This window comes from Sceloporus occidentalis, unplaced genomic scaffold, assembly GCF_023333645.1.
Source record: "Sceloporus occidentalis isolate IW3139 unplaced genomic scaffold, rSceOcc1.0.p SCAF_20, whole genome shotgun sequence".
In the NCBI taxonomy this organism is placed as follows: Eukaryota; Metazoa; Chordata; class Lepidosauria; order Squamata; family Phrynosomatidae; genus Sceloporus; species Sceloporus occidentalis.
In genome coordinates this window covers 9,219,648-9,237,519 of record NW_028317000.1, presented here as the reverse complement: position 1 = coordinate 9,237,519, position 17,872 = coordinate 9,219,648, and the positions used below count along the sequence as shown (strand labels likewise).

The 17,872-nt window shown below is 46.8% G+C and overlaps 1 protein-coding gene across 1 annotated transcript; it reads right to left on the bottom strand.

The window, feature by feature from the left end:
• Positions 1–213: 213 nt before the first annotated feature.
• Positions 214–16,832, bottom strand: LOC149301913 (ephrin-A1-like). The gene is made up of 5 exons (XM_089483181.1): positions 16,627–16,832; positions 6,206–6,501; positions 3,999–4,064; positions 2,506–2,556; positions 214–1,948 (listed from the first exon to the last, which is right to left on the bottom strand). Exons 1-5 carry the CDS (start codon positions 16,737–16,739, stop codon positions 1,833–1,835), a joined length of 642 nt encoding a protein of 213 aa, XP_089339307.1. The 5' UTR covers positions 16,740–16,832; the 3' UTR covers positions 214–1,832.
• Positions 16,833–17,872: the final 1,040 nt, after the last annotated feature.

The window sequence follows — 17,872 nt, the reverse complement described above, 5'->3', positions numbered from 1 at the left end:
GGAGCTGGAGAGTCTTCTTGGCCAGCCACCAAGCTCTCACCCAAACTACAAGGTATTGTCTTCTACCACTAATCTCCACCCCACCCTCCTGGCTCCATCTTAATGTGATAAGCACCACTCCGCCTCTTATACCTCCACCTTACAGGTCACCACCAGAAAGCCTGTGCAGATCAGACATCAGATAAGACTCCTGTTGTGTGGTACAGATGCTACACAACAATTTCATTTTGAGTTATTTATTCTGTATAAAAATCCATCAGATAAAAACATTTACAGAATATTATCCCCTTCCCAATATCAAAACACCCCTTTCCATTCATTAACACTCTCCTCCCTGTGATGTACCAGTAATATTATTGAGTGCCAGACAGTGCATGGCCAAATATTGTCCTCCTCAGGTGATGTTCCTTCACCCTGAAATTTTCAGTTCCTGAGGCACATGAAAGGCAGGTTAAGAAAATGCACATTCCCACATCCGGGGAAAGGCTGGATTAGGACAAGCAGATTGGGGAAAATACTGTATATACTCATGTATAAGTCTAGAAATTTAGGTAAAAAAGTTGACCCAAAAAAACCTGAGTTGACTTATCCATGGGCCAATGTAAGTACTGTATCTTAACACTCATTTAAAAGAAGGAGCCATCCCCTGGTGAAAAGCAAGAGTATAATATGTCCTGGAAGCACCGATCCCTTCTATCCTCTCATCCATCCAGCCTTAAGAGTAAACACAAAGAGTTATGTCTGCTGGAATTTTGTAAATCTATTACATTGTTTTGCTTTGCTATATACTTTAGATCCTTTGCTGTATGCCCCTAAGTTTTACCCTTGACATATCCATGGGTCGTAGCAAAATCCATAATTTTGGCCCCAAAACTTGCCCTTGACTTATATATGAGGTTGACTTATAGTCAAGTATATACAGTAATTCAAAGGAGGTCGCAGACCTGACTCTGGAGATTTCTGAATTGAACAAGTTTTCTGGTTGGAAGCCAGTCAGTCTTAGCTATCCACAGCTAAATGGATCCTCCATGTTCAGAGGCAGTCTATCTCTGAATAGCACATGTGTACAGCCTGCCTTCAGGACCTGTTTTTCTGTCTGCATGTGAAAAAAAAAAGAGATGGAGTGCATTGGATCCAAAATGGAGTGAATGAATCTTGTGTGCTTCTGAGGTTTTGTTTGAAACAAACTAGTTCCCAGTTTGATCTTTTAGGGTACAAAATGGAGTTCCTCTGTCTTTCAGCTGAAGTGGAGGAGAAGAGGGGAAGTCATTAATGAATAAACAACATGGGGGCTCTCCCCAAATCCAGGCCCTGCCTTTTTATTGTCCGATAAATTATTCATACTGTACAGTCCAAGGTAGCTGCCAGTTCCAACATCACACTGTGCTTTGTGCCATTCTTAGAGTCTGTAAGTTCCACCAACATGGAAAAGTATGGCATGGCCTTCCAAGAATCTCTGGCCTGCAGGATGCTCAGTGCCACAGCCCCGTGTCCATCCAGCATGTAGCATTACTTGCAAAAAGACAAATAGATCTCTCTCCCCTCTAGTCCACACAGAGGTCATGTGCCCAACAAGACCAATATTTCCATGGTTCCAAAGTGCTCAGGGCCTCACCAGAGCCATACCCATCCATATTCTTCATGACTCAGGAGAGCAGCTGCCGGTGATTTGATTGCAGAAGTCAGCCAGCGAATACTGACTACTTTACAGCTTCTGAAAGAGGGGTTACGAGCAACTACTCGCACCCTTCACTCGGGGCTGTTGAGCTCTATCTTCTCCCCTCCACTCATGGTTCAGTCCTCATAGCTCAAACTGCGAGGTGGTCCCCCATTCAGGGTCCTGGGGGCATCAGCAGTGGTAACAGGAGGCCAACAAAAGTGAATGGGCTGCAGAGCCGGGGGGCTGAATTGTGGCCCACGCTGCGGAGCATTGGGGCGTCAGGGTCATCTGGAAGAGAGAAAAAGCACACACAAAAAAGACATGAGCAGAGGACTTCATTAGCAGAGGAGGACATATGCGATTAAGAAGTTTCCAACAGAACAGATCAAACCGGCCGCACTGAACAGATCAAACCGGCTTGACTCAACCCACTGGCTTCCTTTCCTTAGTTAACTACAGTACTTTGAAAAGTGATGTTTTAAAAGTAACATTCTTGTTGCTTGTTAGGAGGGAGTAGTGTTAAAAAGTTACATTTAAAAAACAAAACAAAAACTTCAGTTCTTCCACTGTTTTCATTAAAAAAAAACACCTTAGTATTTTTAAGGCATGGGCATAAAACTTCAAACGTCTCTCAAAAACACCTTGGAAAATGTCCTTGGAAAGTAAATGGAATGAGACTGTTACTTGTTCAATATGTCCCCTCCATAAAGCGGCATTGCTTCCAAAGTGTAATTTTCTGCCTTCCTCATTATGGGTTGTTCCAATGTGTGTCACACTATTTCCATGTTCTGCAAACCACACTCTCCACACACATATCCTTCCTAGATGCTCTCTTGTGGGCCTACCTGACTGAAGTTTCCCCTTCTGGGTGGGACTGTGACCGGCCAGCGTCCGAGCTAAAAGTAAACAGACACACAGTAAACAACCGAGCTAAAAGTAAACAGACACACAGTAAACACCAAAAACCCCAGAGTGCTCTAGGCACTCAGCCCCAATTGTGGACTCATTGCTCCCCAACCCAATTCAGATATCTGTTTGTGTGGCTTATTACCTCAGCTTAATAACCCCTACTTTATCCCCATCCAAATCTGCTACTACTGTGACGTTCTGCAACTCATCACAAACCACACTTTCCCCACCCCTGAACTAAAGGATTGATGATAATCCCTCCTGAGTTTAATATGTATATATGCTTCCCTCTCACCTCAACCCCAACATATGACTAATCTGTTTTTAAAATTAGATTTTTTAATTTGATTAACTGCAGTTAGCAGCCCTGAGTTGTATGTAAGCACCAGAAGGCCAGGGTATAAGTTATGTATGTATGTATTTATGTGTGTACAAATTAATACATCGAGGCAAAGCATTTTGAAAGCTGCAATGAGCTGAATCTTATTATGACCTGCTGCCTCAGAGAGTGATGGAGTATCCTTCTTTGGATGTTTTTAATCAGAGGGTGAATGGCCATCTGCTAGGGGTGCTTCAATTGTGTATTGCTGCATCGCAGGGGGTTGGACTGGATGGGCCTTGGGGTTTCTTCCAACTTAAGGATATGGGTAGATACACAGCTGTTATGGAGTCTGAATTCACCTTTCTTCTTATTATACGTCTTGTTGTCGTGTGCCTTCAAATTGTTTCCGACTTATGGCAAACTTAAGGCAAACCTATCATGGGGTTTTCTTGGCAAATTTCTTCAGAGGAGGTTTGCCATTGCCAATGGTTTATTCCAACTCTAGGATTCTAAGGCCTGTTACAGACTGCCAAAATAAAGCTGCTTGGGGTCTCTTTGGAGGTATGCTGTTTAAATGATGCATGCATCCTAAGAATCTGGAAGCTGCACCAAAGCTGCACTCCAGTGCTTAGGAATGGAGTGTGGCTTTGGCGCAAACCCCGGACTCTCAGGACCCATGCATCATTTAAATAGCATGCCTCCAAAGAGACCCAAAGCAGCTTTATTTTGGCAGTCTGTAACAGGCCTAAGATTCTATGATCCTCTGAGGCTGAGAGAGTGTGACTCGCCCAAGAATACCCAATGGGTTTACATGGCTGAACAAGGAATTGAACCTTGATTTCCAGCGTCACTGTCCAACACTCAAGCCACTATGGCACACTGGCTCTGCTTATTCTACTACTATTAAATTCATCTTTCCCTTATCATTGTCCTAGTCAATGAAGCCCCAAAGCCCACCCCAACTGCACTGAGACATGCAAAGGCTCCTTTCCCCTAAGCAACACATAGGTACTTCCCAGCATACAATGCTAAAGGAGATCTTGCCTTTTCCCTGAGCCCAAAAACCAGGGGCTCTCTCTGTAGGCTGAGAGTCACTAGAATACTCACCATTTTTCCCAGCCACCATCACCTTCAATTTGAGGCAGCTGTCCCCATGGCGATGGATTGGTTTTGCTAGGAAAGGGGAAAATAAAACCAAGAAAGGGATTTGGTTAGACTCATGAGAAAGGACAGACCAGCCAAGAGGGTTGTTGGGAGAGACCAGAAGCCTATTCACACCACACAATTACAGCACTGTGATGCCACTGTAACTGCCATGGCAACATCCTGAGGAATCCTAGGATTTGCAGCCTGTTGTTGTTGTATGCCTTCAAATCATTTCCTACTTACAGTGAACCAAAGCCATTTCTTGCAAAATGTGTTCAGAGTGGGTTTTGCCTTCCACTAGAGCTGAGAGAGCCTGACTTGCCCAAGGTCACCCAGTACGTTTCCACTGTGAGTGGGGATTTGAACCCTGGTCTCTAGAGTCACAGTCCTGTGCTCAAACCTGGATCTGTTACGAAGGAGTATTTAGAATTCACAGCAGGAGAGTTCTCATGCATCCCAAAATGACAAGATCCCATAGGATGCAGCCATGGCAGTTAAAGTGGAAATCATTCTGCTGCCACTGTGTAGTGTGAAAGGGCCCCAGGAAAGTCAAGGGGTGCTCCTCAGACTCTAGGCTTCTGAGATCTGAAAGTGCAAAATGGGAATTTTCAAAGAACTGATTTTTAATCACCACAGTTTTTAAAACTATGGCCCCATACAGACAGGCCAAAATAAAGCTGCTTCGTGCCACTTTGAAGGTATGCTGTTTAAATGATGCATGCCTCCTAAGAGTCCAAAAGCTGCACCAAAGCTGCGCTCCAGGCCTTAGGACTGGATTGTGGCTTTGGCGTGGTTTCTGGACTCTTAGGATGCATGTATCATTTAAATAACATACCTCCAAAGTGGCTCGAAGCAGCTTTATTTTGGCTTGTCTGTATGGGGCCTAAGAGACACAATTAATCTACAGAAGTGACTGTCTCAAGATGCAGGAATAGCTGACAGCTGAGAAGGCTTAGAGAGAGGGACACCATGCCACCCAAAACACAGACAATTTTGTCTGATTTAATGAGGTAAGCAAGTGTTAGTCCTGGTTTAAACTTGGATGGGTGACCACCAAGGGAAGCTACAGACGTAGGCTACCAGTGGCATCAATGTTAGAGTACTATGAATCTGCTCTATGTTTTTCTCCCATCCTGGGAGAAAGCCATAGTATGAATCCAATCAATCAATTCCAGGCTAGGAATTACTACTTAAGATGCTAGATCCAGATCGTAAAATGGAGAACCCCTTCAAAATCTGGAATAAAACCCAGAGTGGACTCAGTGCTGTGGAAATCTCCAGATGTCCTATAGAATTAGGAAAAATCCTGCCTGAAACCCTGGACTAGATTGATGACCAATCTAACTAACCATAAGGCGGCTTCCTATCTTCCTATGTTCATATTCCTTCTGAACTGAAAACAGAAACATTGGGGAAAGACATTATGGATTCCTACTGTAATGTTATCCTTGAACACTTATAAGCAGGGTTTGTTATTAATATTTTTATATTATTGTTATCAGTATTGAACATAGACTTATACAAGCCAGAAACAGGCTGGCAGTAGGATTTAAATTCAAGTCTCCTGCAGATTTTTGGGCAGCTTTCTCCTCGGTCTGCTTTTTTCCAAAACTCTAAAATCAATTTAAACCAAGGAATTGTGTTCCCGACCAACCTTCTTCCAATACTTCCCTGTGGCAAAGCGAAAATATCAATTAAAAAAGTGTAATTGGTCCAGATTTTTTTTGAGGCTGTGATTGGCCATTTAAAAGTCATCCCAGGGGGCCCTTTCACACTACACAATTATAGCATGATGATTCCCTTTAAATTCCCATGGTTCCATCCTGTGGAATCCTGGGATTTGTAGTTTAGGAGGGGCACTTAGAATTCCCAGCCAGAGAGCTTTGGTGTTTCACTGTACTACAAATTCCAGATTTCCATAGGTTGCATCTATGGCAGTTAAAATGGAATCAGTGTTGTAACTGTGTTGTGTGAACAGACCCTTTGTCACTCTTCAAGCCAGGGTGGGCAACCACTGAGGATTGGAAGATTATATCTGCAACTTTTGGGGAATATATTTTGAGAAATACTATTTTTGGCCTAAAAGAGACCTTTGGAACAAGATAGTACTGAGACACCAAAGACCACGAAAGACCTAAAATGGTAGATTTCTTTCAATTGAGACTTACAGATATAGTAATACTCATGACCCTCTCGAAACTCCTTGCCAAGGGTGAATGGTGTGAAGCGCTGGAATTTCTCTGAGAAGCGCTCAGGGCCATGCATGGCATCTGGTCGGTTGCATTCCCAACGGATCTGATCCTTTGAATGTGGCTTGCAGGTCTCATACTCCTCCCGCTCCACCAGGTATAAGGTGTAGCGCTCCATGGTGTGGACTGGGATACTGCTGTCCTCATAGTGTGGGCAGATGATGTCCAAGTAGTCATTTAACCTCACCTCCACGGCATAATTGTCTCGCTGAAACCTAGATCAGACAGGAGAGATGCACTGTTAGCAGGGCATGGGAATGACCAAAAATCACCCCATTGTCCTGAAATCATTACATCCATTCTCCAAGTAATGTTCATTATTATTAATGGCCGGGATCTTGCAATACATTCATGACTATGTAAACATAACTAAGATTGATCTAAGGAAATAACCCCTAAATTCCACCTTAAACTCCAGCAAGCTGCTCCATACCATGAAGATCTATGGCGTGGTCAAATAAGGCACTTCAGAACAACGTTGCCAACTTCCTCTCACCCACAAGCCATGGGGGTGAAGTGCCCTGGCTGCATCATTTTGAAGTGCCCCATTCATCCATGCCATAACTACCAATGCATGGAGAAGCCTCCAGGGATTTAAGGTGGGATTTGGGGGGGGGGGGGGCATTTATGGTCACAGCAACTGTGCCAAGATCATGAAAATCCAGTAGGGAACACTTATAGACCCATAACTCTAGGTTACGAATCTGTAACCGTGCAATGGAGGACACTAGCCCCTATTTACATCAACCATTACATTTTTATCCCACCTTTCCACTACAAAAATCATGTCCCAGGTAGGAAACACATGGAATAGTTTAAAAATAAGTTGAGGTTGGATAGCTCTTGGGCAGTGGTTCCCAACCTGTGAGTCGGGACTCCTTTGGGGGTTAAACGGCCCTTTCACAGGGGTCGCCTAAGACCATCGAAAAACACATATTTGTGTTTGAATGAATATAATTTTATGGTTGGAAGTCACCACAGCATGAGGAACTGTATTAAAGGGCCATGGCATTAGGAAGGTTGAGAACCATTGCTCTTGGGGGTCTCTTTCAACTCTACCATGTTGGGCTCATCCAAATCAGACTGAAAACAGCTTAAAAACCAATTAGGCAGTTAGAGCATTATAATCCCCACCAGGCCAACAGCATTAAAGTCTATTGTGAAGTCAAGAGACATCAAGATGGCTTAAAAGAGCAGTTTGAAAGAATGAGTCTTTACAACCTTGCTCTCAGCAGTGGGAGGGGGAACTGATCACAACCGGGAGGGGAAGGCATGCCATCCGGTGTGGGAATTGTGTGGCCCCCCAAATGTTTTTGGACTGCAAGTTCCAGCAGCCCTAACCAGCACTGTCAATGGTGAGGAGTGCTGGGAGATGCAGTCTGACAGCATCTGGAGAACTGCACTTTTTCTAGGTCTGTGCAATCTGGTATGGTAACATTATCTCCCTCTCACAGGTAGAAAAACTGAGGCCAAAACCTTGGAGGCCACTTGTTCATCTCACAGCAAAATGGGACATTTGGACCAAGAACATCTATCGCCAATCTCTTAGTCATTATTCAACACGATCTCTACAGCTCAGAAAAGAGGAGAGATCTGCACTATGGACCAACACAACTTCAGGCTAATAATTACAAAAAAAATCCTCTTAAATACCACCGGACTAGCTTTTGAGCAAATTAATCCAGAGAGGCCTAAACCCTATTACTTGTTTCAACAAGAGTAGACCTACTGAAACAATGGCACTTAGGTATTTCTTTATTTATTGATTCAGTGGGTCTATTCTCAATGGGACTAATAATGGGATTTAGGCTCTATGTGGCTGTGAAAGCTGGACTGGACAAATGCTGACAGGAAGAAAGTCAACTCATTTGAAATGTGGCGCTGGAGGACCACTAAAAAGATAAATGACTGAGTCTTAAAGCAAATCAACCCTGAACTTTCCCCCTAAAAGCCAAAATGACTAAATAAAGGTACTTTGGACATATCATGAGATGACATGACTCACTGGAAAACACGATAATGCTCAGTAAAGTGTGCAGCAGTAAGAAAAGAGGAAGACCACATTATACATGGACTTGAGCCAATAAAGGAAGCCCCAGTCCTGGGTTTGCAAATAGAGGGCTGTGGGTGACTGGATGTTCTCGGATGTCATAGGGTTGCCCTGCCAACTTCATGGCAAATGACAACAAGCCTGTGTTATATATCCGTATAGAGCGTAAGCCACAGGAGGGCTATGTTGGCTCTCCTTGTCCTTCCCAGCACAGATTTCCCACCCCTCATCACTCCTGCTTGTCATGAATTGTGCACACTCGGCCACAAACCTTCTCTGTGGGGTAGCCATTTTCCACCTCCCAGATCAGGTTCCTGAGTGGCTTTCATTCCCAGCACTGAGGCAGAGAGTACTTATTAAAGATTTAGCCAAGCCAGCTGGGAAACAGCCTCCTCCCTGAGCCAGGGGAGGTTTGGGAATGAGGATTCCCAACATAAACCGGTTTGGCCACCCTGGCAAGAGGCTGCAAACCTTCTTCATCTTATCTCATCTTATTGCAGCCTCAGCAGCAAAGATATCAGCACTCCAGGTGGTGTTTGTGTATGCCTGTGCATGGGGAGGGGGGGCTTTCTCTTGGCTCCAGGCAATGTACCACCCAGGATCCTCACCCCTCCACCATCAAAGGTCACTCCCCCCCCACTCCCACAGCAGAGAACCCATATGCACCTGGTCCAGCTTAAAAGCAACAGAATCTGCTCAAAGGCAACTAGGGCTAAAGGCGAGTGTTTCAGACAGGCCCAACTTCAAGGCTCCCTCCTGTTCATATCTGGGGGGACACAACGGCAAAACTCCAGGAACCAGTCAGGGAAAACGGTGCACCAAGGCTGCAAGGCAATGACAACAGCTCCCATGTTGGGTGGGTGGGGGGGGGGGGACAGCAGTGAATGGATCCATTTTGGGTTTTAGTCCACACTTTAAAAGAGGTAGCCCATTGTGTTGCATTGCTTCCGGAGGCAGGGCTCAGCAACTTGCAAGTCTGGCCTTAAATCCGGAGAGTCTTGGCCCACTGATATAGGAATCACTAACCAGCACCGAAGCAGCTTTCAAAGCTTGATTCAAATAAGGGCAGCGCAGTGGAGAGAAGGGCACCCCACACTGCCCCATAAGGTTGCTGTTGTGTACATTCAAGTCATTTCTGACTTATGGTAACCCTAAGGCTACTCTGTCATGGGGAGTTTCTGGAGCTGAGAGTGTGTGACTCACCCAAGGTCACCCAGTGGATTTCCATGGCCAAGTGTGGAATCGAGCCCTGGTCTCCAGTCGTAGTCCAGCACTCAAACTACTACACCATGCTGGTTCTCTCCCATATCGACTCTACTTTTTAAAAAACATCTGAACCATTGTCTCCCAACAAAGCTGTTATCTGGAAGGATGACTGGGGTGGGAGAAACCAGGTTGATGAAGCAACATTGAATCCACAAAAGCAGATGTCAAGGCAGTCTGATCTTACATCTCCCCCCACCCCCAAAGTATTTCTATTTTGATTACATTGGGAAATGACTATACAGCACCTGGCTCCAAACCAGCATTCTCCAGATGCATTTGGACTACAGCATCTAGCATCCACCAGAAGAAAGGCCACAAACAAAACAAAAACAAACAGCTTCATTTATATACCGCTTCATACTGAACTAACAGTGTCTAAGCGGTTTACAACTGATGTTGGCTCAGAACGATGGCAGCTTTTACCCAAGCACACCTGGTGGATGGCTGTGCCAGTTTGGAGAAGGCTGCTGTACCAAAGATTGGTCACGTTTTTCTTTTGGACTACAACTCCCATTCTGTCAGTGTGGGAAAAACTGTTGTATCAGGTCTTAGCTTTCTGTTTTGGACTTCAGCACTGCCAGTAACTTGTCCATGTTTTGCCCTTTTTGCTTTCATCCAACAGGTCCTTCTTATATGCCTTATCCTTCAATCTGTGGACGGTTTTGCTCTGGTTGCCAAGAAGATCTGTCTTCTACTTTCTCAGTGTTTTAAATCTGGGCAGGAGGGAACTGGAAGGTTGGCTCCAGCAAGAAAAGAGGTGATTTTTTCCCCAACAACATTAAAAAAACAAAACCCTCAACAACATGTTTGTAAAAGAAAAGAGAGAGATTTCCTGCCCTGCGTGGCCCTGGCGCCTTCCCTTGGCTACTGGCCAGAGGCTGGCGGGAAGGAAGAGGCCCCGCGGCCAGTAGGGAAGCTGACCCTGGGAAAGGAAGGACCGGCTGGCTAGCTGTAGCTTCTCTCTCTTCTAGCGTTTTTTGGCTGTGGTCCTGCCAAGTTCTGCCACCTGATGGCCATGTTGCTTGTGATCTTTGCCCCCTTGGCAGTGCCAACCTTCTGCCCAGATTTAAAACACTGAGAAAGTAGAAGATAGATCTTATTTGGAAATAGAGCTTGGAAAAGTTACTTTACAGAATGCAACACTCAGCATCCCCCAGTCTCACAGCCAGGGCCTTTCCCAAGGTCCAGAGAGAGAGAGACACACACAGAGAGAGAGTTTGGAAACTGGCACTGCCTAGTGCCCTTTCCAACCCCAAATATCTGCAGATCTCCTCATTTTCATCCCTTTTCGGTACCAAGGTTCAGTGAGGAAGATCTGGTTACAAGGGAACCTCTGAGCAGGCACAGAGTACAATTCACCCTCAGTGCTTGGCAACCAGAGCAAAACCTTCCACAGATTGAAGGATAAGGCATATAAGAAGGAAGGGCCTGTTGGATGAAAGCAAAAAGGGCAAAATGTGGAAAAGTTACCTTTTCAGACTACAGCTTCTAGAATCTTCCCAAAATATGCAGGAGGGGGGGAAATGCGGGATTCATAGCCAAAACAGATAAACTTTCTAAGCTCTGTCAGAAGCCCCATTTCAACCCAGCATCTGTGCTTCCCACAGAGACCAGATGTATGCGTTTGGGAAGAGCTTAAGTTGACCACCATGGTCAGCTTAGGCTCTTCCTCCGCATTCAACTCTGCAGGATATTTGGAGGTATACAGCTCTTGAATATGGAGGCTCCATCTGGAAACAGCTCCTCCATGCTATTTATCCCACCTCATCAAACAACTAATATTTGGAGGCATACTACCCCTAAATATGGAGGCTCCATTCCTACAGAGAGGAAAAAGAGCCTTCCTGGATCAGATCTGGGATTTACTTAAACTAGCATCTGATTCCCCACAACGGCCAACAAGATGGTGTTGAGGAAGATGCCACTTAAGCCAAAGAAGTTGCACCCCTCCCTCAGTGCTTTCCCTCCAACAACTGGCATTCAAATCTACATTGCCTCTAAACATGGAGGCTCTGATATTTTTCGACTTGTGCTGATAAGCTGGCCTTCACGTTAGGAAACTGATGGCCTTTCAGATGTCCTGGGACTGAGCACAGAGCTGACCAGAGGCCAGAGGGATGGGGAAATGGGCACGTCCCAAGTGGGTGGGCGGTGGGGGTGGGCATGAGGAGGCCACCTGGAAAGGGTGGGTCAGAGTTCTCGGCCTTGAGGTTTCCACAACAGGACACAGCTGTCAGAGGCTCCTCTAACACAACTAAACGAACAAAGAGGACGGAGATCCCACCCCCTCATTCCCCTGCCCCACACCTTGCCTTACAGCTAAAATACAATCGCCTAATGAGGTTAACCCTTCCTTCCCCCGTTGGATTCAAGACCCAAGCACAACTGCCAAGGGATTTTTGTAAACACGCCATATAGACCTTAGCTTGGCACTCTGCCTCCAGTTTCACTCCACTGTTAACAGTCTGTCCTGGTACATGATCACAATTCGGGCATGAAGTCCAGTCTTTAAGGTGCCACAAGATTCTTTGGCCTGTTCTGCTTTTAAACAACTGAACAACTGTTCTGAACATTCAACAGAAAGAACCAGTTGAATTTCAGCCTGCCCCATAGATGTTTTAAAATCCTTTAAACGGACATCACAGTTGCACCTCAAAATGCTTTATGTGACTTGACTGTGATGATTTGGATACTCCTCACTTACAAGAAAGTTGCCCAGAATCCTCCAACCAATGGCTATGGTACCTGGGGGATTCTGGGAGTTACCATCTCTAAAAGGAACTTTTCCAAGCTTTTACTTGCCTCTGCCTCACTGTCGTTCTAGAGGCAAAAAAGACCCTAAACCTGCCTAGTATGTTTGACTACAATCATTAGCAATACAGGCTGGGATGATGGGAGCTGTAGTACAATAGAGCAGAAGGTTGCTGAATGTGAGAAGCAGTAGGTTCCCTTGAACTAAACAGCAGAAGAGCTGTCAATTAAAATAAAAGCCAGCCATGTCTTCCTGATACAAAACAGAAGCCTGTTGTTTCCCACAAAGACAGATCAGTAAGCTCCTTGGGGCAGGGAACCTGTCCTTTTCTTTGCTATGCGTGCATTGCTGAAATTGTACAACACTTTTAAAAACAGAACACCTGCTTTTCTGGCTGGCTGCAAACAAGACATGTAAGTCACAGAGGTGCCATTGCCTCCTAAGCTATGCCAGCGATGCCCACCTTAGCAGAGAAGAGAGGGCCATTGGGCAGGAGATGGGTTGCCTTTGTTTGTTGGCATTGCCCACTCTTCCCAGAAAGGCTACCACTTCCTGGTTCACACTTTGGGCACACTGGAGGCAGAGGGCCAAACTAAAACCTATGGTGTGTTTACAAAAATCCCAGCTGTGCTTATTCCTCCGCTATGGAGACAAGGAAGGAATATAAAGTTCCCAAAAGATTTTGGGAAGGGGGGGGGGGTCCAGACTAAGTGCCACCATTATAATGGGGCTTGGGTGTGGCGGCGCGGCAGTATGCACCATTCATTTTATCTAATGGAAGGGGGGTCTGGACCCCAAGAACCCCCCCCCCTTGGCTACGTCCCTGCCCCTGTGGTGGCTAAAACTGCAATATGTCAGGGTGCACCAGGCAACGTCTGAGGTCTGCCAGGTCCAAAGTCCTTCTTGGTCCTGGAGTGCTGTTGCATTTGCGGCAACAGATCAAGATGGTCCCATTCCCCCCTACCCCGGCACATCCATGTACAGAAGCTAATTTGGAGGGGGACACCACAGGCTATGTACTCAGAGCTTTCTCCTGCTGTCTGAAGCAGTTGCTTCACTGTGCCCCATGCCAAAAGGCTGGCCCTGCCCTCTCCTTTCCTCCAAATAAACAAACTCGCCTCTCCAGAGAAACAATAGCGCTCCTACTTGTGGCACGTCTTGTCTGGCTATCAGCCCTGGAAATACCTGCCAAGAAGAGAGTGGTAGAACACGGAGGAAACTGGCTGTTCTGGGTGAACCTCGAACCAGAGGACAAAAGGCAGGCAGGAGAGCACATGTGCATGTGAGAAATAAGGGAGTGGGGTGTTAAAAAGGGAAAGTCCAGATCTTGGGTGTCAACAGAGTTTTCCATACAAAGCAGGCTGGAAAAACAGAGAGAAATTCCTTTTTCTTGGCTATAACTTTCAGGACCCTCCCAACCAGCCATCGTCCTGAGAACCGTACTCCCCAAATGTTACATTTTCCCCTGCTTTCCCTCATTTCCCCTTGCATTACATTCAGACTGTGTCCGAAGCAGTTTGTTCGGAATGAGCCAATATCCATTCCTGGAGTGTCTGCGATCAGCAAATATTTGTATTAGTTACTAAAGGTTACATGAGTATTCATTAGGACCAGACTTTCCTTGTTAGTCTTTTGTGCTACTTCGTTTAGGGTAAACCATCAAGCCAAGAGCCTGAAATCAAAATGGCCTTGCCCCCTTAACCCCACAGATGTGCCAGGGAAGGGGGTGAAGAGCCAAGATTTCCCCCAAACACACAACTTTCTTTGACACAGCACAATGTTTGCTGCCCTTAAAACTGGGGGCAACCGTACTACGGGTGTGTGATGTCTCCGCTTGGCACTTCTGTTTCTACACTGCTCTTTCTATATTCTGAGATAAACACTCAGTGAAAGCCAACGTGGTGCAGTGGTTCAAACACCGGACTACGACTCTGGAGATCGGGGTTCGATTCCCTGACTGGCCATATGGAAACCCACTGGGTGCCCTCAGGTGAGTCGCACTCTCAGCCACAGAAAACCGTGAGATAGGTTTGCCTTAGAATCATAGAGTTGGAAGAGACCGCAAGGGCCATCCAGTCCAACCTCCTGCCATGCAGGAAATCCAAATCAAAGCATCCCTGACAGATGACCATCCAGCCTCTGTTTAAAGACCTCCAAAGGAGACTCCACTACACTCCGAGGGAGTTTGTTCCACTGTCGAACAGCCTTAGGGTTGCAATAAGTTGGAAAGGACTTGAAGGCTCATAGCAACAATAATATTCAGAACTATGTCAGTTGGTCTGGTCTGTTCTGGATGGTGGTTCTACAGAGAGTGAGTAGGCTAAAGAGGGACAAAAGCCTGCCAAGATCTTGAGCATGAAGATAGCGCAACCGTATGAACCATGAGATTCTACCTCAACATTAGAAGACCTTCCTGATGGCAAAAGTTGTTGGACAGTGGGATGGTGGAGTCTTCTTCTTTGGAGGTTTTGAAACTGAGGCTGGATGGCCATCTGTCTCAGGGAGGGCTTTGACAGTGTCTTAGAATCATAGAGTTGGAAGAGACCGCAAGGGCCATCCAGTCCAACCCCTTCCATGCAGGAAATCACAATCAAAGCATCCCCGACAGATGGCCATCCAGCCTCTGTTTAAAGACCTCCAAAGAAGGAGACTCCACTACACTCCGAAGAAGGAGTGTGTTCCACTGTTGGACAGCCCTTATTGTCAGGAAGTTCTTCCTAATGTTGAGGTGGAATCTCTTTCCCTGGAGCTTGCATCCATTGTTCCATGTTCTAGTCTCTGGAGCAGCAGAAAACAAGTTAGCTCCCTCCTCAATATGACATCCCTTCAAATATTTAAACAGGGCTATCATATCACCTCTTTCTCCATGGCAGAAGGCTGGGGTCCCTTCCAACCCTATGATTCATACCCTGACTGCAGTGGTTACTATAAACTGCGAAGAAGAACACATATGCGATCTAAAATATTGAAACTGGCTTCAGAAGACATTTGGGACCCTCCAGCCTGTGGCTAATATTGTTCTTTTTTCCCTCCTGTGGTAGAATTTTTAAAGACACAGCCGTGTTAGTCTGTGGAATTAATACCTATAGAGATTTTAAAGGTGCAACAAAATCTCTATACATATTTTCCTTCCGGTGTTATTTTTGCTTGATGAAGAAGTGGAGTTTTGAAAGCTTGGGACGTACATTTTATGCATATCGGCTGCCCCATAATAAAGGAACCACTCTTTTGTGGTTTGGGGATGTTGTTGTATTTAGCCCTCACGCTGTTGTTCTTGCTGTCTGCCTACAAGTGGTTTCTGACTTATGGCGGCCCTAAGCCAAACCCAGGAGCCAGCGTGGACGACAACTTTGGAGACCAGGGTTCAAATACCAGCTCAGCCATTGAACTCAGTGGGCAACCTTGGGCAAGCCACACTCTCTCAGCCTCCACAGGGGAAGGCAATGGCCTCGTAGCCTTAAAAACCCACACAAAAAACTGTTTTCTAGGCAAGTTTCTTGGGGAGGGGGGTTGTTGGCTTTGCCATCCTTTGAGGCTGAGAGTGTGATTTGCCCAAAGTCACCCTGTAGCCCTTGTAAACCCTTTAAGAATAGGGTTTAGAAGGGAAAAGCAGGGCAAGGAAGGTAAGAATTGCAATCCTAACAAGAAGAAGAAGAAGGTCCCATCCTATCAATGGGTGCAATATTTGAGGGGGGGGGTAAGCACTGCATTTAAGAAGCCTCCTTTCCAAAACTCAAACCCCTAAATGTGGGACGATGGCTTGCTTTTTCTCCCCCCCCCCTTACACTTCCTTTTCCCCCTTTCCTTTCTCCTTTGTTATTCTTTTTCTTTTCTTTTCTCCCTTACACTTTCTTTTTTTCCCTTCTCTTTCTCCTTTGTTATTCTCTTTTCTTCCCCCCCCTTACACTTCCCCCCCTTTTTTCTTTCTTCTTATCCCCCCCCCCTTTACACTTTCAAGCTCATCCCAACAAGGCCAGAAGGGGCGAAAAAGTTGGGGGTTTAAGTTTTATCAAGAGGACCCCCCCCAAAACCCCCCCCCCACACACAACAACAAACTTGGGCATCCTTTTCAATGGAGGGGGGGGTCTTCTTGGAAAGAAGGGAGCGCTGCTTCTCCATGGAAGACCCCCTCTCCCTCCAGTTCTGTGACTCCCCTTGGCGCTGCCCTGGCTCCAGGCGGTTTGTGTGGCACCGAAGGTGGCATGGAGCCAGGGCAGTGCCAAGGGGAGTCATGGCGAGCAAGCCAGGAGGAGGAGGAGGAGGAGGGCTCACTTGGGGTTGGTGCTGTTCCAGAAGACGGTGTGCCTCTCTGCCTCCGCGGTGCCCAGGACGAAGTGCCACAGCCCCAGGAGGGGCACCCAGGGCAGCAGTGCCAGCGCCTCCATTCCCCTCCAAGAGAGAGAGATTGAGAGAGAGAGAGAGAAGACCCTCGACGGCGCCCAGCCTCCTCTCTTCCCGGCTCTGTTCCTGCTGTTTGCGCCCCTTGTGGCTCTGGAAGGCGGGGAGCAGAGAGCCAGGGCTTAAGGAGCACCGAGGCAGGGAGGCAGGCCTCCTCCTCCTCCTCCGCCCCCCGACGCCGCCGGGGCTGGGCCTGGGCTCAGGCGGAGCCAGGAGGGAGGCCCCTTGGGCAGAAAGGGACGCCTTTCTCCCCTCCTCAGTGCTCCTTCTTGTCTCCCATAATTGTCCACTATGACCAGGGACAACATGTGGGACACATTCCAGACCAAACTGTAGGGCAAAGCTCAGCCCAAAATGTAGGACCTTGAAGACAAAATGGAGGACCTTACACGTCCTCCATTTTGGGCTGAGTTTTGCCCTACAGTTTGGTCTCGAATGTGTCCCACATGTTGTCCCTGGTCATAGGGGACAGTTATGGCAACCCTTTATTGTGGGCGAAGATGCGCAACCCTGAAAAGCAACTGGAGAATGAGGCCACCTGAGAGAGAGGGAGCGCAGAGAGGCTTCGTCCAGGGACGTAGCCAAGGGGGGGTTCTTGGGGTCCGGACCCCCCCTTCCGTTAGAAAAATGAATGGTGTGTGCTGCTGCGCCGCCGCCGCACCCAAGCCCCATTATAATGGTGGCACTTAGTCTGGACCCCTCCTTCCTAAAATCCTGGCTACGTCCCTGTGGGGTGGGATAAATAGCATGGAGGAGCTGTTTCCAGATGGAGCCTCCATATTCAAGAGCTGTATACCTCCAAATATCCTGCAGAGTTGAATGCGGAGGAAGAGCCTAAGCAGACCATGGTGGTCAACTTAAGCTCTTCCCAAACGCATACATCTGGTCTCTGTGGGAAGCACAGATGCTGGGTTGAGATGGGGCTCCTGACAGAGCTTAGAAAGTTTATCTGTTTTGGCTATGAATCCCACATTTCCTGCCTCCTGCATATTTTGGGAAGCATATAATGGTGGCACTTAGTCTGGACCCCCCCCGTTCCTAAAATCCTAGCTACGTCCCTGCTTCGTCCCTCCGACAACGACGAGGCTCACCGTTTCATTCTTTTCGAAGAGGACACTTG

Coding starts and splice junctions, on each gene's coding strand:
- LOC149301913 (XM_089483181.1), bottom strand. CDS start 16,739: ATGGAGGCGCTGGCACTGCTGCCCTGGGTGCCCCTCCTGGGGCTGTGG. Junction 6,502..16,626: donor TGGAACAGCACCAACCCCAA/GTGAGCCCTCCT, acceptor TGTCTGATCTAG/GTTTCAGCGAGACAATTATG. Junction 1,949..2,505: donor GAAGGGGAAACTTCAGTCAG/GTAGGCCCACAA, acceptor TCTCTCTTCCAG/ATGACCCTGACGCCCCAATG.